Raw genomic sequence first — 19,688 nt, 5'->3', positions numbered from 1 at the left:
CCAGAGTTGTTTATCACCCAAACCACATAGTGCACAGTATATTATACAGGGGTCGGCTCCCATGCGTCGCACTAAACTGGTGCGGAGCAGAGCGAGGGCCGCCTTCTGCGACACTGGCCACTTTCCCATTGGCTGCAGGCAGCTCCTGCAGCCAATGGGAAGCTGCACATGCCTCCTCCGCACTGGAAATAGCATTTGTGCATGCGTGCGCACACTCCGACCCACTGCGGCACCATGAACCGACCCAAGCCACAAAAAATTTGCTGACCCCTGGTACATGACAATGCCAAATAGCAGTCTGCTCTTCCCTTAATTGTTGGCCACTTTGATTCTGTGCAAAGAGCTGCTGATATTCCTGATGGTAGAGAGTATAATCTGCAGATAATTATTCTAGTTTCCAAAAGTTTGTTGTTGTTGTTTAGTCGTTTAGTCGTGTCCGACTCTTCGTGACCCCATGGACCATAGCACGCCAGGCACTCCTGTCTTGCACCGCCTCCCGCAGTTTGGTCAGAGCCCCAGGGATTTCAACAGTATAGAGCATTTGAGTAAGCACTTTGCTACCTAATACCTTTAGGGCAGGTAGTCAACTATATGAACCACTAACAGAATATTTTGTCCCAAGTGTGATGTTTTGCTCAGATGGCATCAGGTCTGCTCAGGCAAATCACCAGGTATTGGGATCTGTATTCTATTATTGTTACCTCTGAAGACAAAAGCAGCTGTTGGGAATGAAGGGGTTACACAGTATCTGCCTTTCCCTCCTTAATCTAAAGCCATCTGCAGCTGCTTTACATAATGGAAAACCCTGGGGCAATGAGGGGAGAATCCATTGCTGAACTACTACACAATAAAAAAATTCCTTCAGTAGCACCTTAAAGACCAACTAAGTTTTTATTTTGGTATGAGCTTTCGTGTGCATGCACACTTCTTCAGACAATAGTTCTGCCCTGAGTGAAATCCTGGTTAGTCGAGAATGGAGGCATGACCTGTGTCTTAGAACATGGCTTACGCCACACACAGCTGTAAAGTAGGAGATGGGGGTAGCGTGATTTTAAAACAGAAGAGGCCTAAGCAGGATAATCCTTTCCTTGCCCCACCGCTTTTGTCCTGAAACAGCCTCAACCCCATCCTATTTCTCTGTATGGGGCATATTTCCCACTTCACCCCAGTCAAGAAGAACAAACTGAGGGTGAGAAGCTGTGTGCAGAGGTCAAATATGGCAGGCAAAGAGGGGCTGGCACCTCCTTCTTCCCTATTGCTACAGTATTAGGCTTATAACAAAAACAAAAAAACACTCCACTCCACTCCTGTGATAACACGCAGCTCTGCTACCATCCCATTCAGGCAGAATTTGAGTACTGCACTGTATATAATGTGCCTGTGGGAACAGGATTCTGGGAGATAAGCAATGAGGAAGCCACTTCCCCTTTCAGCATATGGTGTTTTTCCCCTCCTGCCCCTCTCCCATTCCTTTATTGTACATCTCTCTTCTGTCAGAACAGACCTATCATTCTTTCTATGCCTGTTTTAAAAATTTCCACTCCCCCACCCTCAAAAGCTGCTTCCTTTTCATCCAGCCCCACAGGAGAGGTTTTGTGGAAAAGCACTTCCTTCCTCAGGCCTTGCCTACGCGGCATCACAGACTTGTGTTGCCATTGTATCTGACCACAACAGCTGCCAGGTTTTTACCAAGAAGCAAGCTATCTGTGGCCTTGTCAGTCTTGAGTTTTTTGTAGGAATGTCCTCTCTTCCCTGTGTACAGCAACTGGAGAACAACATCCCTGCCCTTAAATGTTTCCTCAGAAGAACACCAGGTTGAGAACAGGCTTCCCTTTGGCCTTTCCTTGACTCTGCTCTTGAAGTTGTTGTAAACAAAATTTGCTCTTATTCCCTTATGGGGTACACAAGAGCCCTTACAGAGTCCTTTGTAGGTTCTCCATCGGTAGGAGAAAATAGCAGAGGCCAACCAGAGAATATTGAGAAGCAAAGCAGCTAGTAAGCCTGATCTTTATTAAAGCTGTTGCAACAGGGTGCTCTCCTCACATGCAGGAGGGGAGAGGAGGACCCAAAACAAAGGTGTGCCTGCCCTTATATAGACATTTCGAAATTCCCTGCCCTGGAGCTCAAGACCACCCCTCCATATATCATACATACATCACAGAAGAGGTGGAGTGCGTTGTTTATCTCCTATCTGGCAGGTTACATGTTAATGGCCACTTGATTGGATTGCCTGGCCAGTCTTTTTGTAATGATAAATACTTAGTTCCTGAGCCAGGTCACAGGGTCACCCTATTCATACACAGACAGGATCCTTAAGACAGGATTTTCCTTCGACCTTGCAGAGAAATATTTGAGGTCAATTTGGGAGGGACAAAATGGTTTCAGGACTTTTTCTGTGGGGTTTCAGACATGTGGCTTATATATTTATGTAGGTGTTTGCTTGGTACATTTATGAACATCTATTACATATCTAAGACCTTAAAATTCTTATAACAAAGTCCTTGTGGGCTTCTCTGGTGCTTTCTAATACTAAAAAGGAGAAGAGCCCTTTGCCTGACCAGATTCACAATCCTTTTTAAATCTTCAAGAGCTACGGTAATCTTTATTGCCAGGTTGCCAAGGGCTTCAATTCTGAACTGATTTGGGCTAGAGGTGAAGCTCTTTGATCCAAGCCTTGATCTTAAAAGGACAGAGGCAAAGTTGGTTACAGACAAAATGGCGTCCACACTTCTGGGGCTCAGCTTTAAGTGTCAAACAGCTGGAAGCAGCTGTCAGGCAGCCTAAAGAAGCAGACGTTTTGTTGTGAACAACAGTGAGGGGTTTGCCACAATGCAACCATCGGAAATGAGGAATGGACACACTTTCTCCTAAGGTTACAGTCCTTATTTATTTATTTACACACACACACACACACACACACACACACTTGCCATGATGACTGGGCAACACAGACCCATGACTAAAATGCTGGCGTGATGGGTGGGAAATAGGTTGCTTTCAGAATTTCAAAGGCTATTTGGGCCTCTTCAGAAAGTGCTCTATCGCTATTAAGTTGTGGATAGCCAAATGTATTCCCTTCAGTTCATACATCTGGTGCTGGAGCACCTAAATGGCCTCCTCACTCTCTACATGTGAAAACACGTTTGACTGTGGCCAACTCATAAATAGCACTTTTAAGTCATTTGGAATGTCATAGCATGAATGCCTGCACTGTGTCCTATTAAGACATTACTGAGGGCAAACAGCACAAGTCCTACCAGTTCGTGTCAAAGACACACACTTACTTTAACTTAAGAGGCTTAATATAAGCACAGGGTGTGCCAAGTTATCAGTAGTAAGATTATAATGTCTTATTTGGGGAATTCTTGTATGTGCTTATCCTGTTTTGCAGGGTGTATTTGCACCCTATTTGGTCCTGTGCAGTCTCAATGATGACAATAAAAATAAACGCAGGCAACCCTACCCCACCCACACCTTGGCAAATCTCTCCTACCTTGAAGAATGCCTTTTCTCATCCCTCCCCTGCATTCGTTGTGTTATTGTTCCTTGCAACCATCCTGAAGAATTCAGGATACAATTGTAAGCTCTTAAAAGGCTATCTTCAAAGACCTTTTTGAATATAGAAAAGCTTTATATTTAACTGAAAAAAGAAAAATAAACTGTTAATAGGTGATAGCCAACATTTGCCATAGACTTAAATAAATAAAATGCCTATTGATTTAAATGGGCCTACTCCAAACATGATTTACTTGGTTGTCACCTAATGAGATTAGATAAAAGATCTGTTAGCCCAGTATCCAGTTTCTGATAGCAACCAGTTTTTCCACTTTTCGATTTCTGGTCGCTACCTGCAAACAATGATATAACCAAAGATGTGTGGAACGCTCAATGTATTATTTATTTTTATTTTACTATTACTATCTTCTGGTGGAGCATATGTTTTGCATACAAAATGGGTTCAAATAGTGACACCCTCAAGTCGCACATATGATGTCACACACACACCCACCCCAAATCTTGGGTGTTAGACAGCACCTCTGCACAGGATTTGTCAAAGAAAAACCTTAACCCTTTAGCAAGGTGTTTAAATGACCTGTTTTAATGCTCAAATAAAGGGGTCAGAAATAGAACATTTTCTCTTATTTGAATAGAATGGAAATTGAAGCAAGGGTGGGGGGAGACTTAATGAAGATGGGCTGTTACCCATAACTCCATGCCACAAATAAAGAAAAATAATGTTATAAGCCATGCTGGGTTTGTTTTATATCTGCAGGTTAGACCCAACTAAGGTAAAGATAAAGGGACTCCTGACCATTAGGTCCAGTCGTGACCGACTGTGGGGTTGCGGCGCTCATCTCGCATTATTGGCCGAGGGAGCCGGCGTACAGCTTCTGGGTCATGTGGCCAGCATGACAAAGCGCTTCTGACGAACCACAGCAGCGCACGGAAACGCCGCCAGAATGGTACCTATTTATCTACTTGCACTTTGACGTGCTTTCGAACTGCTAGATTGGCAGGAGCTGGGACCGAGCAACGGGAGCTCACCCTGTCACGGGGATTCAAACCACCGACCTTCTCATCAGCAAGCCCTAGGCTCAGTGGTTTAACCCACAGTGCCACCCGCGTCCCGGGTAGACCTAACTACCCTGTTAGAATTTAGGGGCAATATGTTCCTAGCATAAAAAAAATAGAAAGTGGCACATTGCTGGAAAGATTGCTTTCAGATTTGCCTGTACTACCGTATTTGTGTACATGTGAATGTTAATGTAGTGTTGAAAACAGAAAAAAGCCTTTTTAGAATTGAATGTGCATTCTAGCCAATGTCTGGTTTATAGCTTTCATTATAGGTGCAGGTAATGCATAAATCTTCCCAGGGGCAACAGAATGATTTTAAAGGGTAGAAAGATTCAACAGTGGTCTTGTTTTGTTCCTACTTCTTACAAATACTTAAGCTCAGAATATCTCATAGGAAAGGCAATGACAATTGCCTATTATATCAAGGTGTTTTTTCGTAGTAACTTGTCCCTTGCTGTGGCAAGCATTGCAGCAGGCATTTAACTATGGTGAGCTGTGACTTTATTGTTATTTGCTTTCCTTAGTAACTAGGAGAGCAGGAAGCCTTGCAGTGATAACATTAAAACCTGCTCCTGGGTTTTAATTTAAATAACAATATAAATTTAAATAACAAAATACAGATGGATGGAAAAAGAAAGGAGAATAATCTGGTATCAAAGAAGAAATCAGGCCTATTGTCTCAAATAGCTGCAGGATACTGTGGAAGGAGTACTGCTGAATGTCCTCCCCACCCCAAATCAAATCATCTGAAAATATAGCTAAAAGTTCACAAGTGCAAAACAAATAAAACACATCAAAAATCAAGGCGTGGAAATAAAATTAAAGATCTCTATATTGGCAGCTTAATTCTGTAAGATTATAAAACAACCAACAAAACAAAAAACACCACCCAGTGATCACATCAAAGGCTATTTAGTCCAGTATCTTATTCTCACGGTGGCCAACCAAATGCTTAGGGGCATCTTGCAAGCAAGGCCTGAGTGCAATAGCTCTCTTCCACTCTTGAACCCCAGCAACTGGTGTGGGAGGGTTTACCACTTCTGATGCTGAGGGTTACATGCATCTAGGTTACCAGATGTCCCCTTCCCCCCCCCCCCCCCGAGGACAGTCCCTGGATTTACAAATCAGTCCTGTTATGTCATGGGTGCAGTGCCTATACGATTTCAGCTCTTCGTGTAATCAGCTCTGGGTAGTGATTCAGCATGCTAGCAAGGATATTCTAGGAGTCAAGTCTAACAAGAACAATCTCCTTTATTGCAGTAGGAACTTGACTGACTGGAGGGAAAGGGCGAGCTCCTTTTATACTCTCAGGAACAGGAGTTGTGGAAGGATACATTCAGATTTTGGCGGGACCTAATCAGAGCAAGGATCCAAATTGTGCTAAGAAGTTAAGCAATAGCAACTGTCACCGCACCCGTTTGAATCACCCTGGAGCGGGAAAGGTACCGTAGTTACAGAACTAGCAGTGAAACTGATGTACACATATTAAACCAGTACATAACAAGTCCCCATACAAAATCCATTGAAGTTGAAAAGTGTCCCTGGATTCATTGGAAAAAAATCTGGTAACCTTATACTACATACCTCTCATTCCTAATAGCCATTGAGAGCTATCCTCCAATAACTTGTCTAATCCCCTCATGGTAGCAAATTTGAAAGTCTGATCAGAAGCATTCTCTTTTGGTTGCCCTGAATCTCACAGCATTCAGCTTCACTGGGTGGCTTTGGGTTCTAGCATGAAAAAGAAAAACAACAACTTCCGTCCGTTGTTTTCATCCCATACATACCGTAATTTTATGCAGCTCTACTCTTATTGCAGAGTAAATCTCATTGCACCGTGTTTAGGATTGCTGCAGGTAAAGGGCCGTTTCTGCCCCTGCTTCTCAGCTGGGACAAACTACAGTAATTTTATCAAAAAGTGGGGTCAACCTTGGTTTTATAAGCGCATTAAATAATCAAGTGCTTTTAACCACTGCCATAACCATGTTCTAGGCCAGTGTTGTGTTCAAGCGTGAATGAAGGGGACCTCACATATTCATAGAATCGTAGTCAGAAGGGCCTCTGAGGGTCATCTAGTCCAACCGCCTGTAATGCAAGAATCTTAGCTAAAGCATCCATGACAGATGGCCACCCATCCTCTACAGTACTTAAAAACCTCCAATATGAGAGAGCCAACAATCTCCCGAGGAGTCCATCCCACTGTCAAGCAGTTCAACTGAGCACAATTTTACAGTTTTGTCTTGTCTCTTTTTTAGCTCTGTACTTTTCCAGGCCATTGTGAGGCAATAGTTTAACAGTCTTGCACACTTATGTGGGAAATTGCTAATGTTTACAAACTGAGAGCTTTGAATTTGAAATATGTCAGTTTGCACTGGGGGGAGGGGAGAAGGCAGTCTTTGAATATGCATGCAAGCAGTACTGTAATGAAAACTGTAGAATATCATTGAACAACTTGGTTTTCTAGATTGCAAAGTACACTTTCTCAGGGTCTCGCAAGGGAGAAAAGTAAGTCAAAGTTACTGCATGCCCATGCAAACTTATTTCAGAGTCAGCTATAGTGGACTCGGGTAATGTGCATCCGAGTCAACATGCACAGGGTTCATTGATGCAATGCACACATGCCTTTTCAGCTGACAGATGGTTTTTGCTTGTGTGCTGCTGTTGAAAGGCAGAACTGAACTTGCTCTAGACCTAAATTCTCAATTTCACCACCCTTATGTGATGACCTTCCTTGCAAAAGTGCAAGGCCTTATACCAAATGAAAGGTAGGACTGCACCCAGTGGCCTCTGTGAATTGAGTGGAGTGCCTCGGTATCCTTTGGCATTTATGGAGACAACCTGAGGCCCTGATCACACAGGCTTGTTTCTTTGAGCCCACATAACTGTGTCACCATGAGTCCCCAGAAGTTGCTTGTGACCCTGGGCATCAGGTTTTGTGGCTTACTAAGGTGTAAGAGTCACACCCTCAGGCTCCCTCATGTTTCTTAATAAATCTGTGGCCCCTTTAAGGAAGGTGTTAGATGGATTTATTTGAGGGAATGTTGATAAATTACTTTTAATTTCCAGGCTGTCTGAGGGATGAGTAACACTTAAGTAACCAGCGGTCAATTTACAAAGTGTGGTGGTGGTGGTGAGTCTAGGAGTTCAAATCTGCTTGAAATGGTTGCCCTAGATGCATGGATCTGAGCAGCTGCAGGTATGCAGAGCCAGTAGGATGCACTCTGTACATGGCCAGAGAGGCATTTTTATTGTTATACATTTCAGAACCAAACTCTGCATTTGGAAAAGGGTGGGGACTGAACCCCGCCTCAAATTAACCCTTGCAAGTAACCCAGACCGGGGTTTGGGTGCTCTCATTTTCCCTTCCCGCTGTGCCAGAGAAGCAGGCAGGCCTAAAGGTTCAAGGCCCGACCACATCACTACATTCCAAGCAATAGCTTGGGCGCAGGTTCCACCCATTAAGATGCGAGGCGGCTATCGATCATAGGGCAGCGCGCAATATAAAAGGGATCGCATCTGCCTAAATAGTAAGGAAATGTAACGGGCGGCAAGCAAACCAATGAATCGGGGAGGGTGGGGAACAAAAGGCCCCGAGCCACACCACTTTACAGTGCTTTTTTTTTTTAGTAGAAAGGGATTCCTAAGGCTTTGCGGGGAACCACCGACAGACGCCCAGACCGTACAAGCTTTTTGTCGATGATAGACGAATTTCCTCTGATTAATGTCTCGGGAGGACTTTCACTGATTGTTGCAATGACTCCTCGTCCTGTGACGCCCGCCCAAGGGTAATGATTTAGTCCGTACCGGCGAGCGGCTGGTATGATTCACATCCATGTTTTCTTTCGTTCTCCTTGGAACTTAAGTTCCATTGCAGGGATTCTACGAATATATGAAGTAAGCGGAGTTTTCTCCCGAGTAAACACGTGCCTGGGATCGGGCCGCGGATCCGTGTCTTTAACTCTCTCTCGGCTCCGCCAAACTCGGAAGACCTGCTCCTAGCGCTGAAAGTTTGTTTTCCTCCGCGCCACTGGCAGGGGAAAGGCAGGCAGGCAGGCGGACCGTGTGCCGCCTCGCCCCCAGCCGGGGAGGAGAATGGGTGTCGACGTGGAATGCACACGTTCGGACACGCGGGCTCTTTGCCCGCCAGCCCCAGTCTCTCATTAGTCAGCGTTGGGTTTTTCCCCCCGGCAGGGAGGCGGGAGGAGGAGGAGGAGGGGAAAGGGGCGGGGGTCCCTCCCAAGGCGTGGCCGAAGGGGGCGGGGGGCGGCGACGGTCTGGGGCCCCTTTGTTCGGACGGGCGGGAGAGGAGCGATTGCAGCGGGGCGGGAGTCTTTTGTGAGCTCCGCCGGACGAGAGTACAGTAAGTGAGGGGCTGGGGTGGCGGGGAGGGTGCTTGGGGCTGGGGGCTCTTATGCCTTGGGCGCGCGTCTTCCCCGGCGAGCTCCGCCAGGTCGCGTGAAGCCTTCGGAAACCCTCTGAAGCTAATGGAGAAATGGCTCGGTGATTGGGTGACTGGCTTGGGCTGGGGGCAGCTGGAATTTGAGGGGGGCACACGAAGGGTTTCGCAGGGCCAGGAGGGCAAGCATCCTCGCTTCATGGCCTTCCCTCCTATTCCTAAGCTTCTGGGTGTGAGCGTTTTCCAAGCAAGCCCCGGCGAGGGAGGAAGAGCAAAGAGTAGATTCTCACGTTATGCATTTCGAGGAATTTGGTTTCTTTGTGATAGGTAATGCTATTTTTTTTACTCCAGGAGCTGCCCATTGTTCCGGGCACCTATAGCTTATCGCTGCGCTGCCCGCAAGAGTACTCTGTCTTGATTGCGGATTAATGAACCGCGCCGTGATTTACATGGTATACCCATAATAGACAAAAAAAAGGAGAGGGGGTCCATTTTCAGGTCGACCTGGTTGAGTGTATAGCGAGGACCGTGTTGAGTGATTTGGGGCATATAACCCAGATTAGCGAAGTAGAAGAGTTTTGAGCCAAGGGGGCATCTCCATTTGGCCGTGCGGGCTTGTGACTCGCATTTTTTGTTCCAGTTGCCCCCTTTGAGGCAAAAGTTGGTTTTGAGGCATAATACAGGGACAAAAGTACAGTACTTAACTGAAGGAGGGATAACACACCCTGGGGTCTAGGGCCGGCCATGATATTTTAAAGGACCCTATGTGCTCAAGCTTTATTCAGGTGTGCTCGTTGGGCAGCTGATACTTGTCCCAATTAACCAGGAAATGTTCATTTGCTGGTAAACACGCATTTGTGCCAAGTAGTTTTGTGGTCAGTAGTCCTTTGAAAAGAACAGGCTTTGTATTGGTCGGTGTGTAACATGGAGGGGTGGGGGTGGACATAGACCCAAACATCAAACTCCCAACAAGGGATTTGTCTAGCAGACTCTTCTTTGGTAGGGCTTGTCCTGTGAATTCCTCCATTGTCCATTCTCCTTTGAGTAGCATCAAAGTCAGCCTGGCTCCCTGATTTGTGCTGCATGTGGGCTCCAGGCACATGGCCAGTGTTGAAAATTGTAACTCTAAGCAAAAGGCAATCCTGGTGCTCTGTTTGCTTGGAGTTCTGGTAGCATTAGTCCATCATTATTGTATTATATGTATTATATAATAAAGCTCACTTCATCCCAAGGATCCCAGAGTGGAGTACAATCACCTGTAAAATATAACACTGTGTGTGTATAGTATTTTAAATTTTGTATGTTTTAAAGTTTTATTTTTCTTCCTCTTGGTTTTATTGTCTTTTTGTAAACCGCTTTGAGGGTTGTTTTAAAAAAACAAGCAGTGTATAAATTTTAGGTGAGAGAGATATACAACTAATAAATATATAGCCATAAAAATTCTAACTTAAGTGTTTACAACCACAATGAATAAGCAGTTCTTAACTAATCCGCCCTCTCAGTGTTTGTTAGAAGAAAAACTTGTTTATTTGGCAGCAAAATGCAGGTAATGAGGGGGGAAGTCTTGTTTCCAGTTCAAGGGAGTTCCACAACTTTTCCACTGTTTGTAGAGGTGCCAAAACTAGTGTGTAATTGAGCTTTGCGGTTATCTCTCTGACAAGTGTTACAGAAAAAATAAGGGGTTTGGCTTTTGCTGCCCAACTCCCCAAGGGACTGAGTCCCCTTAGTCCATGATTGGTCAGAGATGAATGGATGGAGGCAAAATCCATAGAAAGCAAGGCAGGTCTTTATTTTTCTGTTGCAACAGAGTTGGCTCCCCTGCTTTGCAAGGATATTGGGAGAAACCCAGAAAAAATTGTGCCCAAGCCCCTATGAAGACTTTTGAAATTGGCCACCCTGTACCGCAAGACCCTCCCCCCCAAAAAAAATCATTCATAAATCACAGAAGGAGGCGGTCTCCAGCAGAAATTTGAGAGTTTTGCTTCTCTCCTGTCTGCCAGGATACCTGATAATGCCTTTCTTCATTGCATTTTCTGGGTAGCCTGGCCATTTCTTTGAGATAGTAAATACTTTAGTTCCTAAATCTCTTACACATATTGATAGCTTGCTCAGTTTAACAGATACTTGCCAGACTGTATTTGTAGGAACGTGTAAGCCCCTACAGTCCAAAGACAATTGGAAAGCTTTTCCCATTTCCTTCCTCCTTGCAGAGAAATATTTCAGGTCAATTTGGGAGAGTCAACATGGCTTCAGGATTGCTCTCCTGTACTATTTTAGACACGTGGTTTGTATACTTATGTATGTGTTTGCCTTGTGCATTTATGACCATTCTATATTTGAGACCTTAGAATTTTTATAACACAAGTCAAAAATGGCATGTTAGAAATAAATAACTTCTATGGTATTAGGTAGCAAAACTTTGTTCTTGGGTGCTCAGTTGCATTGCTACTCACATTGCATTACAGTAGAATTGAAATGAACCAGCCCAGAAGAACTAAGTAATTCCCCCATTTTCGGCACATGCCTTCTAACTGCTCTTATCACTCACTCTGAATACAGACTTGTAAATTTCTGTCACCTATGGCATTCTCGAAACCAGATAAGAGAGCCTTTGTAAGTTGGAAGAAAATTGTCCTCCACCCCACCCCCATTTCAGTATGTTGTGTATGGAAGGGAAAGGCTAGACGAGTATATTAAAGGTAAAGGTAAAGGTAAAGGGACCCCTGACCATTAGGTCCAGTCGTGACCGACTCTGGGGTTGCGCGCTCATCTCGCATTATTGGCCGAGGGAGCCGGCGTATAGCTTCCAGGTCATGTGGCCAGCATGACAAAGCCGCTTCTGGCAAACCAGAGCAGCACATGGAAACGCTGTAGCGGTTCCTATTTATCTACTTGCATTTTGACGTGCTTTCGAACTGCTAGGTTGGCAGGAGCTGGGACCAAGCAACGGGAGCTCACCCCGTCACAGGGATTCGAACCGCCGACCTTCTGATCAGCAAGCCCTAGGCTCAGTGGTTTAACCACAGCGCCACCTGGGTCCCTAGACGAGTATATTATGGATTAGTAATTTTTGTCAATTTATTTGCAAACCTTTGAACGGGTATGGTGTGGTTGTCTACTATTACAACTGTTACATCACTCCTCCAAAACACACACACACACAAACACGCGATTAGGCTGCCTCCATTCAGTTTTAAGATTACTACAGTAAGCCCTCAAGGAGTGGGGATTTTCCTGGGATACTGCCTACAGCCAAAATTGTGCATAGTCAAAACACACTAGGTGCAGTGGTGGGTGGGATTGCCCAAGTTCTTTTTCCGAGACATCTGTCCCCTTTCCACTCCCTTTAAAAAAATGGTTTTTTCGTTTGTTTGTTTTTTGCTAAGCGCATAAAACTGAATGCGCACAAGTTAAATGTGTGTAAGTTGTGAATGTACTGTGCCCTCGTGGCATTCTGCTGTTAGCAAGCAATGTGTATAAAGGGGTAATTTTAGAGATAAGGGTGAAAATATTCCATAATCTGTCTAGCTGGTTGAGGCTGATGGGATTTGTCTCCAAGATCTGGAGGGCTCCAGGTTGGAGAAGACTGGTCTAGGCTGCTTTCACCTGTGTGATAACTGCATGCCACCTTCCCTAGGATGTGGACCTTCGGATCCTGCAAAGTATTCAGTCCTCTCAGCTGCAAAGAATTGACTTGATGGCAGCGCTCCCTTGAGCACAGGTCTCCTTTAAAGTTTATCAGCCTCTGAAGTGTGTGTGTTAGGCAGGTTGGAGATTGAGTAAGGTTGTTAAACTGAAGTAACGCTGTCCTGACTGGTGCTCTAAAACTGCTTTACAGTGCACACTAGTGGCTGTTTCTCATGTCTTTTTTATGTCAGTTTAGTCAACTGAGTACAAGATGCTAGTGTGCAAATCACAATTTTTTCCTTTATATACCTGTAAGTAGAAAACAAACTAATGTTTGTGGTCAGTGAAAATTGTGAGCTGGAAAAAGTTCTCTGAAAACCTATGGAAATTAAGGAAATTTGCATTGGGAAATTTTCAGTTTGGCTTGGGAAATTTTCTGATCTGTTAGGAAGTGATCTAATGTAGCATGTTTTGTTTCCCTTGTATACACCTGCTAAAAACCTTGAAATTGCCATGGTTTCCTAATATTTATTTCCAGTTCACATTGAGTTATTGCTACTAATGAAATTGGGAAATGGGAAATTTCCTGCAGGAAAAGAAAACCAAGGAAACTTTTTCTTCCCCATATTGCTATTTGTGACAGTCATGGTTTTTGAACTCTTGACTATGTTCAGAGAACACCTTTTGGGATAACTGAGAATGATGTCTGCCCTTACAAGGCTGTTCTGCAGGTTGCAGTTCTAACAACTTTTAAAGTACTGGTGGTTAGTTAAGAAGCATTACCCTTGCAGCTCAAAGTTTGGGATTGCAGGCTATTTCCTTGATCACAACAAATGCCTGCCACATATGTTAGATTGAAGAATGCTATTGGAGTATCTTCTGCTTTTTTCCTTCCAGTAATACCCACCTCTGAATGGAGATAGCAGGTGTAGGAAGCAGAGCAAAGTGGGTGGGTGGGAATCTTCATTCCCTTGTCAGCATCACTGATGCAATCTTCTGCTTGGGAGGGGAAACAATATTCTATTCCCCTGCATGCATGTGAATGCTGGAGAAATAAAACACTTTTGCTTCTCTTTGCATGACTTCAGCCTCAGCACCTTTGGGTGTGTTGTGCATGTACTGTTCAGATAGCTAAGAGAGGGAGAGGAGGACCTCGCTAGCTGAGCCCTGGCATGGTGATGGGAATAGGAAGCAGAGGTGATTCAGCACCCTTAAACTTTTGCCCTGGAGAAGCTGAGCATAGCACAAACTTCTACCCCGGGGGCTGGCTGGGGTGCCTTCTTTACTCCAGGATGCTTATTGTATGTGAGCATTGGGGCGTCACACCCGCCCCAGGCGCACCAGGACGTGGCATCCATCCAAAGGTTGAGGCAAGCCTTTTGAGTTGACTCCCAGAAGCAGCTGCTCTGCCAAATTTCCTGCACTGATCTCGGGGCTAAGTTGACAGCGAGGGAGTGTTCCTAGGAGGCAGGGGAGAATAAACCCTCCCCATGAGTAGTACAGGCAGATACTTGGCTTCGTATCCCTTGCCAGCCCTCATCTCCGTTCAGCCATGTCACTCTGTGTGTGTGTGTGTGTGTATGTGCGTGCATGTGCGTCATTGTTATAATATGTGTATGAGATGAGTCAAGCAGAAATGGGTTTCCTCTCAGGAAGAGGGTCAAAGCACATGTGATGTCAGCAAGCTGTAAAATTCATCACTTTATATGAGGTATGGCTAAAAAATGTAGCGGGGGGGCGATTTTGTGAGTATACACCCACCCACCCCAGGTGGAACATACAGACACACCTGTGTTGCCCCTGCATTTTCCTTTTTCAGCTAATTGTTCTGGCGGTGAGTGGTTTGGATCAAGGCCACCGTGTAGGGAAAGGGTTATTCCCTCCCTCTGCCTATGTTGCATTTAAAATCCAAATGGTCTCCCCTGTGGCTGCTTTTGGCCTAGCACACTCACAAAAAAATTGTTTGGGAGTTGCACTCACGCTTCTCGGACATGAGTCTAGTTTGCTCCTGAGTTGACTCCGGAGATGGGAGGGGGAGTATCAAGTATCTTAGAAGCTTGTGTTGTGCTTTTTGGGTATGGAAAGATTGGGCTGTGAGTCACTGGTTGGCTTTCTAATAGTAAGCGGAAAGTGTATGTACTGTATATTCCTGCATATAAGACTACTTTTTAACCCAGGAAAATCTTTTCAAAAGTTGGGGGTCGTCTTATACGCCAGAATATATGGGTATTAAATGTGGCAAGAACCCATCGCCAAACTTGAGTTTTCTTGCCTGTTTACCTGTATAATCCATGTGTTTACAAGTATGTGTTTGTTGCACACATGCTGGGTATGTATATAGATAAAATAGTTGGCATCTACATCTTTAAAAGAGCAGTTTATTGAGTGGTACTCATTTGTTGCTTTTTGTACAGTGGTACCTCGGTTTAAGTACACAATTGGTTCCGGGGAGCCGTATGCTCCCTGAAAAGTACTTAAACGGAGCGCCGATAGTGTGCGGAGCGCCGATAGAGCACTTCTGCGCATGTCCGTGCCGCACAGATTGCTTCTGTGCATGTGTGCGCTGTGCAGATAGCTTCTGCGCATGCGCGTGCCACGGAACCTGGAAGTAAACACTTCCGGGTCCACAGAGTACTCAAACAGCAGTGGACTTAAACCGAGGTATGACTGTAGGTGCTATGTGATTATCAGTTGGAGGTCACCATGGGTATGATGGCAAAAGTCATGTCGTTTTGTATTGAGTGGAATTAAGCTATGATTCACTCCTGCTCCAAGGTTTTTGTGGAGCTCATTCTTACATAATTACATGGGAAAATGGGAGGGAACCCCCCCCCATTTCTCCCCTGCCTGCTGATTTGTCAATTTTTAAGTGGAAAAATTTGCAATAACCCCAGGAAAAACCCTTAATATATATTTTCTCTTTTAGAATGAAGAGTGGAGTATTTGCAAAGGGTTTAAAAAAAACTAAACTAAACTTGATTTGTCTTTGAGAAAATTTGTGCCAGGTCAAGAACAAAGCTAACAAGTGAAACAGTAGAGGGTTCCCCCCCCCCCAACCCGCCCCAATCCCTGCAAACCTCCTGAAGTCCATGGGGATAAAAGGGAAAGTTGAGAACAGGAAGCTTTAGATTTGTCTGTCTATTAGTTTCCCCCAAAACTTCCAATTCTCATCACCACCAGAAATGGTGGTTCCCTCCCATGACTTCCCTTTAAAACAAAAAACAAAAAAAGCAAACTTTGACATCTTGTGGGACAGAGTTCCTCCTTGGGGGAGTTCACTTGGAAGCTTGTGGGGAAATCAGATGAAATTACTTCAGTTTAACCTTCTGCCTACTGTGCTTGTTGACTGCAGGTGTGTGCTGAGCCAAGATGAGCTGGAGTTTCCTCACCCGCCTCCTTGAGGAGATCAACCAGCACTCGACCTTTGTGGGGAAGGTGTGGCTGACTGTGCTGATTGTCTTCCGCATTGTCCTGACGGCGGTGGGAGGCGAGTCCATCTACTACGATGAGCAGAGCAAGTTTGTGTGTAACACGCAACAGCCGGGCTGCGAAAACGTATGTTACGACGCCTTTGCCCCACTTTCGCACGTCCGCTTCTGGATCTTCCAGATCATCATGATAGCCACACCCTCAGTGATGTACCTGGGCTTTGCGTTGCACCGCCTCTCACGCCAGCCACCTCGGAAAAGCCGCGCCCCCGTGGTGCACCGCGGCGCCGGCCGCGACTACGAGGAGGCCGAGGACAATGGTGAGGAGGACCCCATGATCTTTGAGGAGGTGGAGCCCGAGAGGGAAGTGAAGGAGCCTGAGAGCCAGAAGCACGACGGCCGCCGGCGCATCAAAAAAGATGGGCTGATGACTGCGTACGTGCTACAGCTGCTGTGCCGCTCAACTTTTGAGGTGGGCTTCCTGCTGGGGCAGTACGTGCTGTACCGTTTCGAGGTCATGCCCTCGTACGTCTGCACCCGCAGCCCCTGCCCTCACACAGTGGATTGCTTTGTCTCCCGCCCCACGGAGAAAACCATCTTCCTCCTCATCATGTACGCCGTGAGCGGCCTTTGTCTCCTGCTCAGCATCTGTGAGCTGTTTCACCTGGGCTTCGGCGGGATTCGGGATGCCCTGCGCGGCCATGATAGTAAGGATGGTGGTGACACCACCCGGTCCCAGTATGTCCAGAAGCATCCCAGTGCACCCCCAACCTACCTTTCTCTCAAGAAGGAGACCTCCAAGAGACAGCTAGCCAAAGACAAGCTGGGCTACGGTGGAGAGAGCTTGGCTGGGCTGGCCGCCAACCGCTATGCTGTCGCACCGAACGTCCCGAGCCATGAGTTGGAGCGACTGCGCAAACACCTCCGGATGGCACAGGAGCACCTAGAAATGGCCTTCCACCTGCAGCCGGAGGACACGGCCAGCCCCTCTCGTAGCAGTAGCCCCGAGTCCAACGGGCTGGCTGCAGAACAGAACCGCCTCAACTCAGCCCATGAGAAAGAAGGTGCAGCCTGTGAGCGACCGACTGGTAAGTGAAGCCTGGGTTAGACTTTCCTAGGGTGCCAGCAAAGGCTGTCTGTTGCAGCCTGGAAGAGCCAGAATCATGATGCCGTCTAGCTGGTGCTGACTGGTTAAGCTTGAAAGAGCTGCTAGTGTAGAATGGAATGCTGCCACTTTTAGGTTCTGAGGTGAGCCTTGTGAAGGATAACATCCAAGTGCAATATCGTTAAGGATGCTACCATGTGGCAATGTGTTTGAGAGAGACAACCAGAAAATAGGTTGGATTAAAGTGAAAGTTGGTGATTAGCATTCAGGTGTAGTAAGCATCAACAATGAGGAAATTTGACACTCAGGGAACAATTGGGGAATTCCCTAAAACAGACCAACTGCACCCACACCTTTTTTTTGTTAGAACTTCCAAGATCCACTACCTGGAGGCAGGTACAAAACACATCCACACAGTATTAAAGAATTCTAAGAACTGAACTAAGCCCACTGTCCATTCTCCAGCTCACAGCTTTCTTCACTGATGGACCTCAGCCACCCTTCCTGGGATACAAACACATTTGTGAAGTGCAGGTTTGGACTGAGAAACTAACATGTTTTTCCTTCCTTTTTCCAGGCCTCTGAAGTACTAGGCCTCACTGGGCAGCTGCACAGATGACAACAGGAAGTATCTGTGGAGAATTGGCAGTGTGTGAATGTCTGCTCCTAGCCTGAAGTTTGGAAACGCCTGGACAGAGTGGGTGGAGGGACGAGGATGTTCTCTGATTTTTGTTGGGTTGAGGGCAAGGAAGGGAAATGATGGAAGCCTTCTGAGGGGAACATTTGGAAGTCTAGCTCCGTGTATGTATGCGAGTGTATGTATGTGCGAGTGTCTTTTTTAAAAAAGGGTTCTAAAAGGGACACTATTTTTTTTACTTTTATACATGTGGTAAAGGTACTATTTTGTTCTCTTCCTCTGCTGATTGTCTCCTCTTAGGAGGGATTTTCATGTTTTCTCTAGTCAAGCCTTCATCAACCTGGAGTCTTCCATGTATTTTGGACTACCAACTCCCATCAGCCCCCAGCTAGCAAGGCCATGGAAGTTGATAGTCCAAAACATCTGGAAGACTCCCCAAGTGACGAAGGCTGCACTAGTGGGACAGGGATAGGCAGCTATGTAGCAGCATTCACTGTTTTTGTTGGGGTTTACTGTATAGGGGAGGAGAGCAGAAAGAGGAATGAGATGTCCACAACTTTCTTGTCTTCTCTACACAGCCGCACACAGCCTGGTCATCTCTTTCTCTTTCCCTCTCCCCCGACACCCAGATTTTGCAAGCAGTTGGTGTTTGGGCCAAAGATAATTGTACTACATTCCAAGATGCCAGTTTCTAAACGGCATCTGCCTTCCTGCCCTCTATGGGGTGCCGTGCTGGGTTCCCCAATGAATTGCAACGGGGCCCCAGTCACGTTTTGATCATCTCAGCGATCAACATGAATTGTGTTTGTATTTTTTGTCTTTTTTATAATTTGCGGAAATAGTTAATGAAATTGTGTGTTTTTTGCTCTTTTATATGAATATATATATATATTTGGTATAAATCAGGAGATTTGTTTTATAGGAATCCTGAGTTCCTGACTCTTTGTTTGTGTGTCCATGGAGGGGAGGGAGGTTTGGACAGTGATGTGCCTGTATGAATCCTTCACTGCAGTCTTAAAAACCTCACTGACCACATGAAACAAAGACTGGGTGAGTTGGATGGGAAGGGATCAATTCAGCACTCTGGGTGTCTCGCTGGATGACTGGCCTTGGAGCCAAGGCAGGGAAAGACCAGGCCATTAAGAAGAGGCAGGAGCCAGTCACCCTGTTGGCATGACAACCATGGGTGTGTTCACTTGTGTTTCTGCCAATCACAGGAAATTCCTCACAGGGGCATCCTTTTAATGCTTGCCTTTCAACCAACACCCACGTCCTACTTCCTTCTCAGTTCCCTTATTTTCACTGTTGTTAACTTGCAGGACTATGGAACACTGAGAAGGAAGTAGGATGTGGGTGTTGGTTGAAAGGCAAGCATTAAAAGGCTAGAGGTGGCCAGACTGGGTAGGAGGGGAAGGGAAAAAATTAATCCCTCAAGCTGACCTCTGAGCAGGAAGTCCAGGCTGAACCCCCTGCAGTCGCTAGGAAGCCCTTTCACCACATCCCCACAGGCAGCAACACCTCAGGTCTATCACATGGGTTTCTTTCCAGCCTTGCTGCTGGTTTGTACCACCTCAGGCTGAAGGTGGAGGGTTCAGATGTTGGATACACATTCAGTACACCAACTTTCCCCAACCAGATTCCCTCTAGATGTTTTTGAATGGCATCCCCCATCATTCCTGCCCATTGACCGTACTGGCTAGCTGGGGCTGGTGGGAGCTGTAGTCCAAACATTTGGAGGGCACCCGGTTGTGGAAGACTCTCCTACACATTTGTATGTGGGGGAGGGATTATACCAGGGCTGTGGAAGCTGTGACTCTCCAGTCACAACTCCCATCAGCCCCAGCCAGCATGGCCAATGGGCAGAGATGGTGGATGGTTTAGTCCAGCAACATCTGGAAGGCCAAGGGTTCCTCAGCTGAA

General features: G+C 46.0%; 1 protein-coding gene across 4 annotated transcripts; it reads left to right on the top strand.

Moving 5' to 3' along the window:
• The first annotated feature begins 8,747 nt into the window (after positions 1-8,747).
• LOC118090632 (gap junction gamma-1 protein) lies at positions 8,748-18,693 on the top strand. Of its 4 annotated transcripts, none has more exons than XM_035126559.3 (3): positions 8,748-8,935; positions 15,951-17,114; positions 17,709-18,693. In XM_035126559.3, the coding sequence occupies exons 2-3, from the start codon at positions 15,968-15,970 to the stop codon at positions 17,714-17,716; spliced, it is 1,155 nt and encodes a 384-aa protein (XP_034982450.2). In that variant the 5' UTR covers positions 8,748-8,935; positions 15,951-15,967; the 3' UTR covers positions 17,717-18,693. The 4 variants fall into 4 exon arrangements, with proteins under 4 accessions (XP_034982450.2, XP_034982460.2, XP_088509240.1 ...); XM_035126569.3 differs by having other exon boundaries at positions 8,929-9,298; XM_088653114.1 differs by lacking the exon at positions 8,748-8,935 and adding an exon at positions 8,946-9,070.
• Positions 18,694-19,688: the final 995 nt, after the last annotated feature.

This window comes from Zootoca vivipara, chromosome 1 (genome assembly GCF_965207765.1).
Source record: "Zootoca vivipara chromosome 1, rZooViv2.hap1.1, whole genome shotgun sequence".
In the NCBI taxonomy this organism is placed as follows: domain Eukaryota; kingdom Metazoa; phylum Chordata; class Lepidosauria; order Squamata; family Lacertidae; genus Zootoca; species Zootoca vivipara.
The sequence above is the reverse complement of the archived record's forward strand: the minus strand, read 5'-3'. Positions and strand labels throughout refer to the sequence as shown.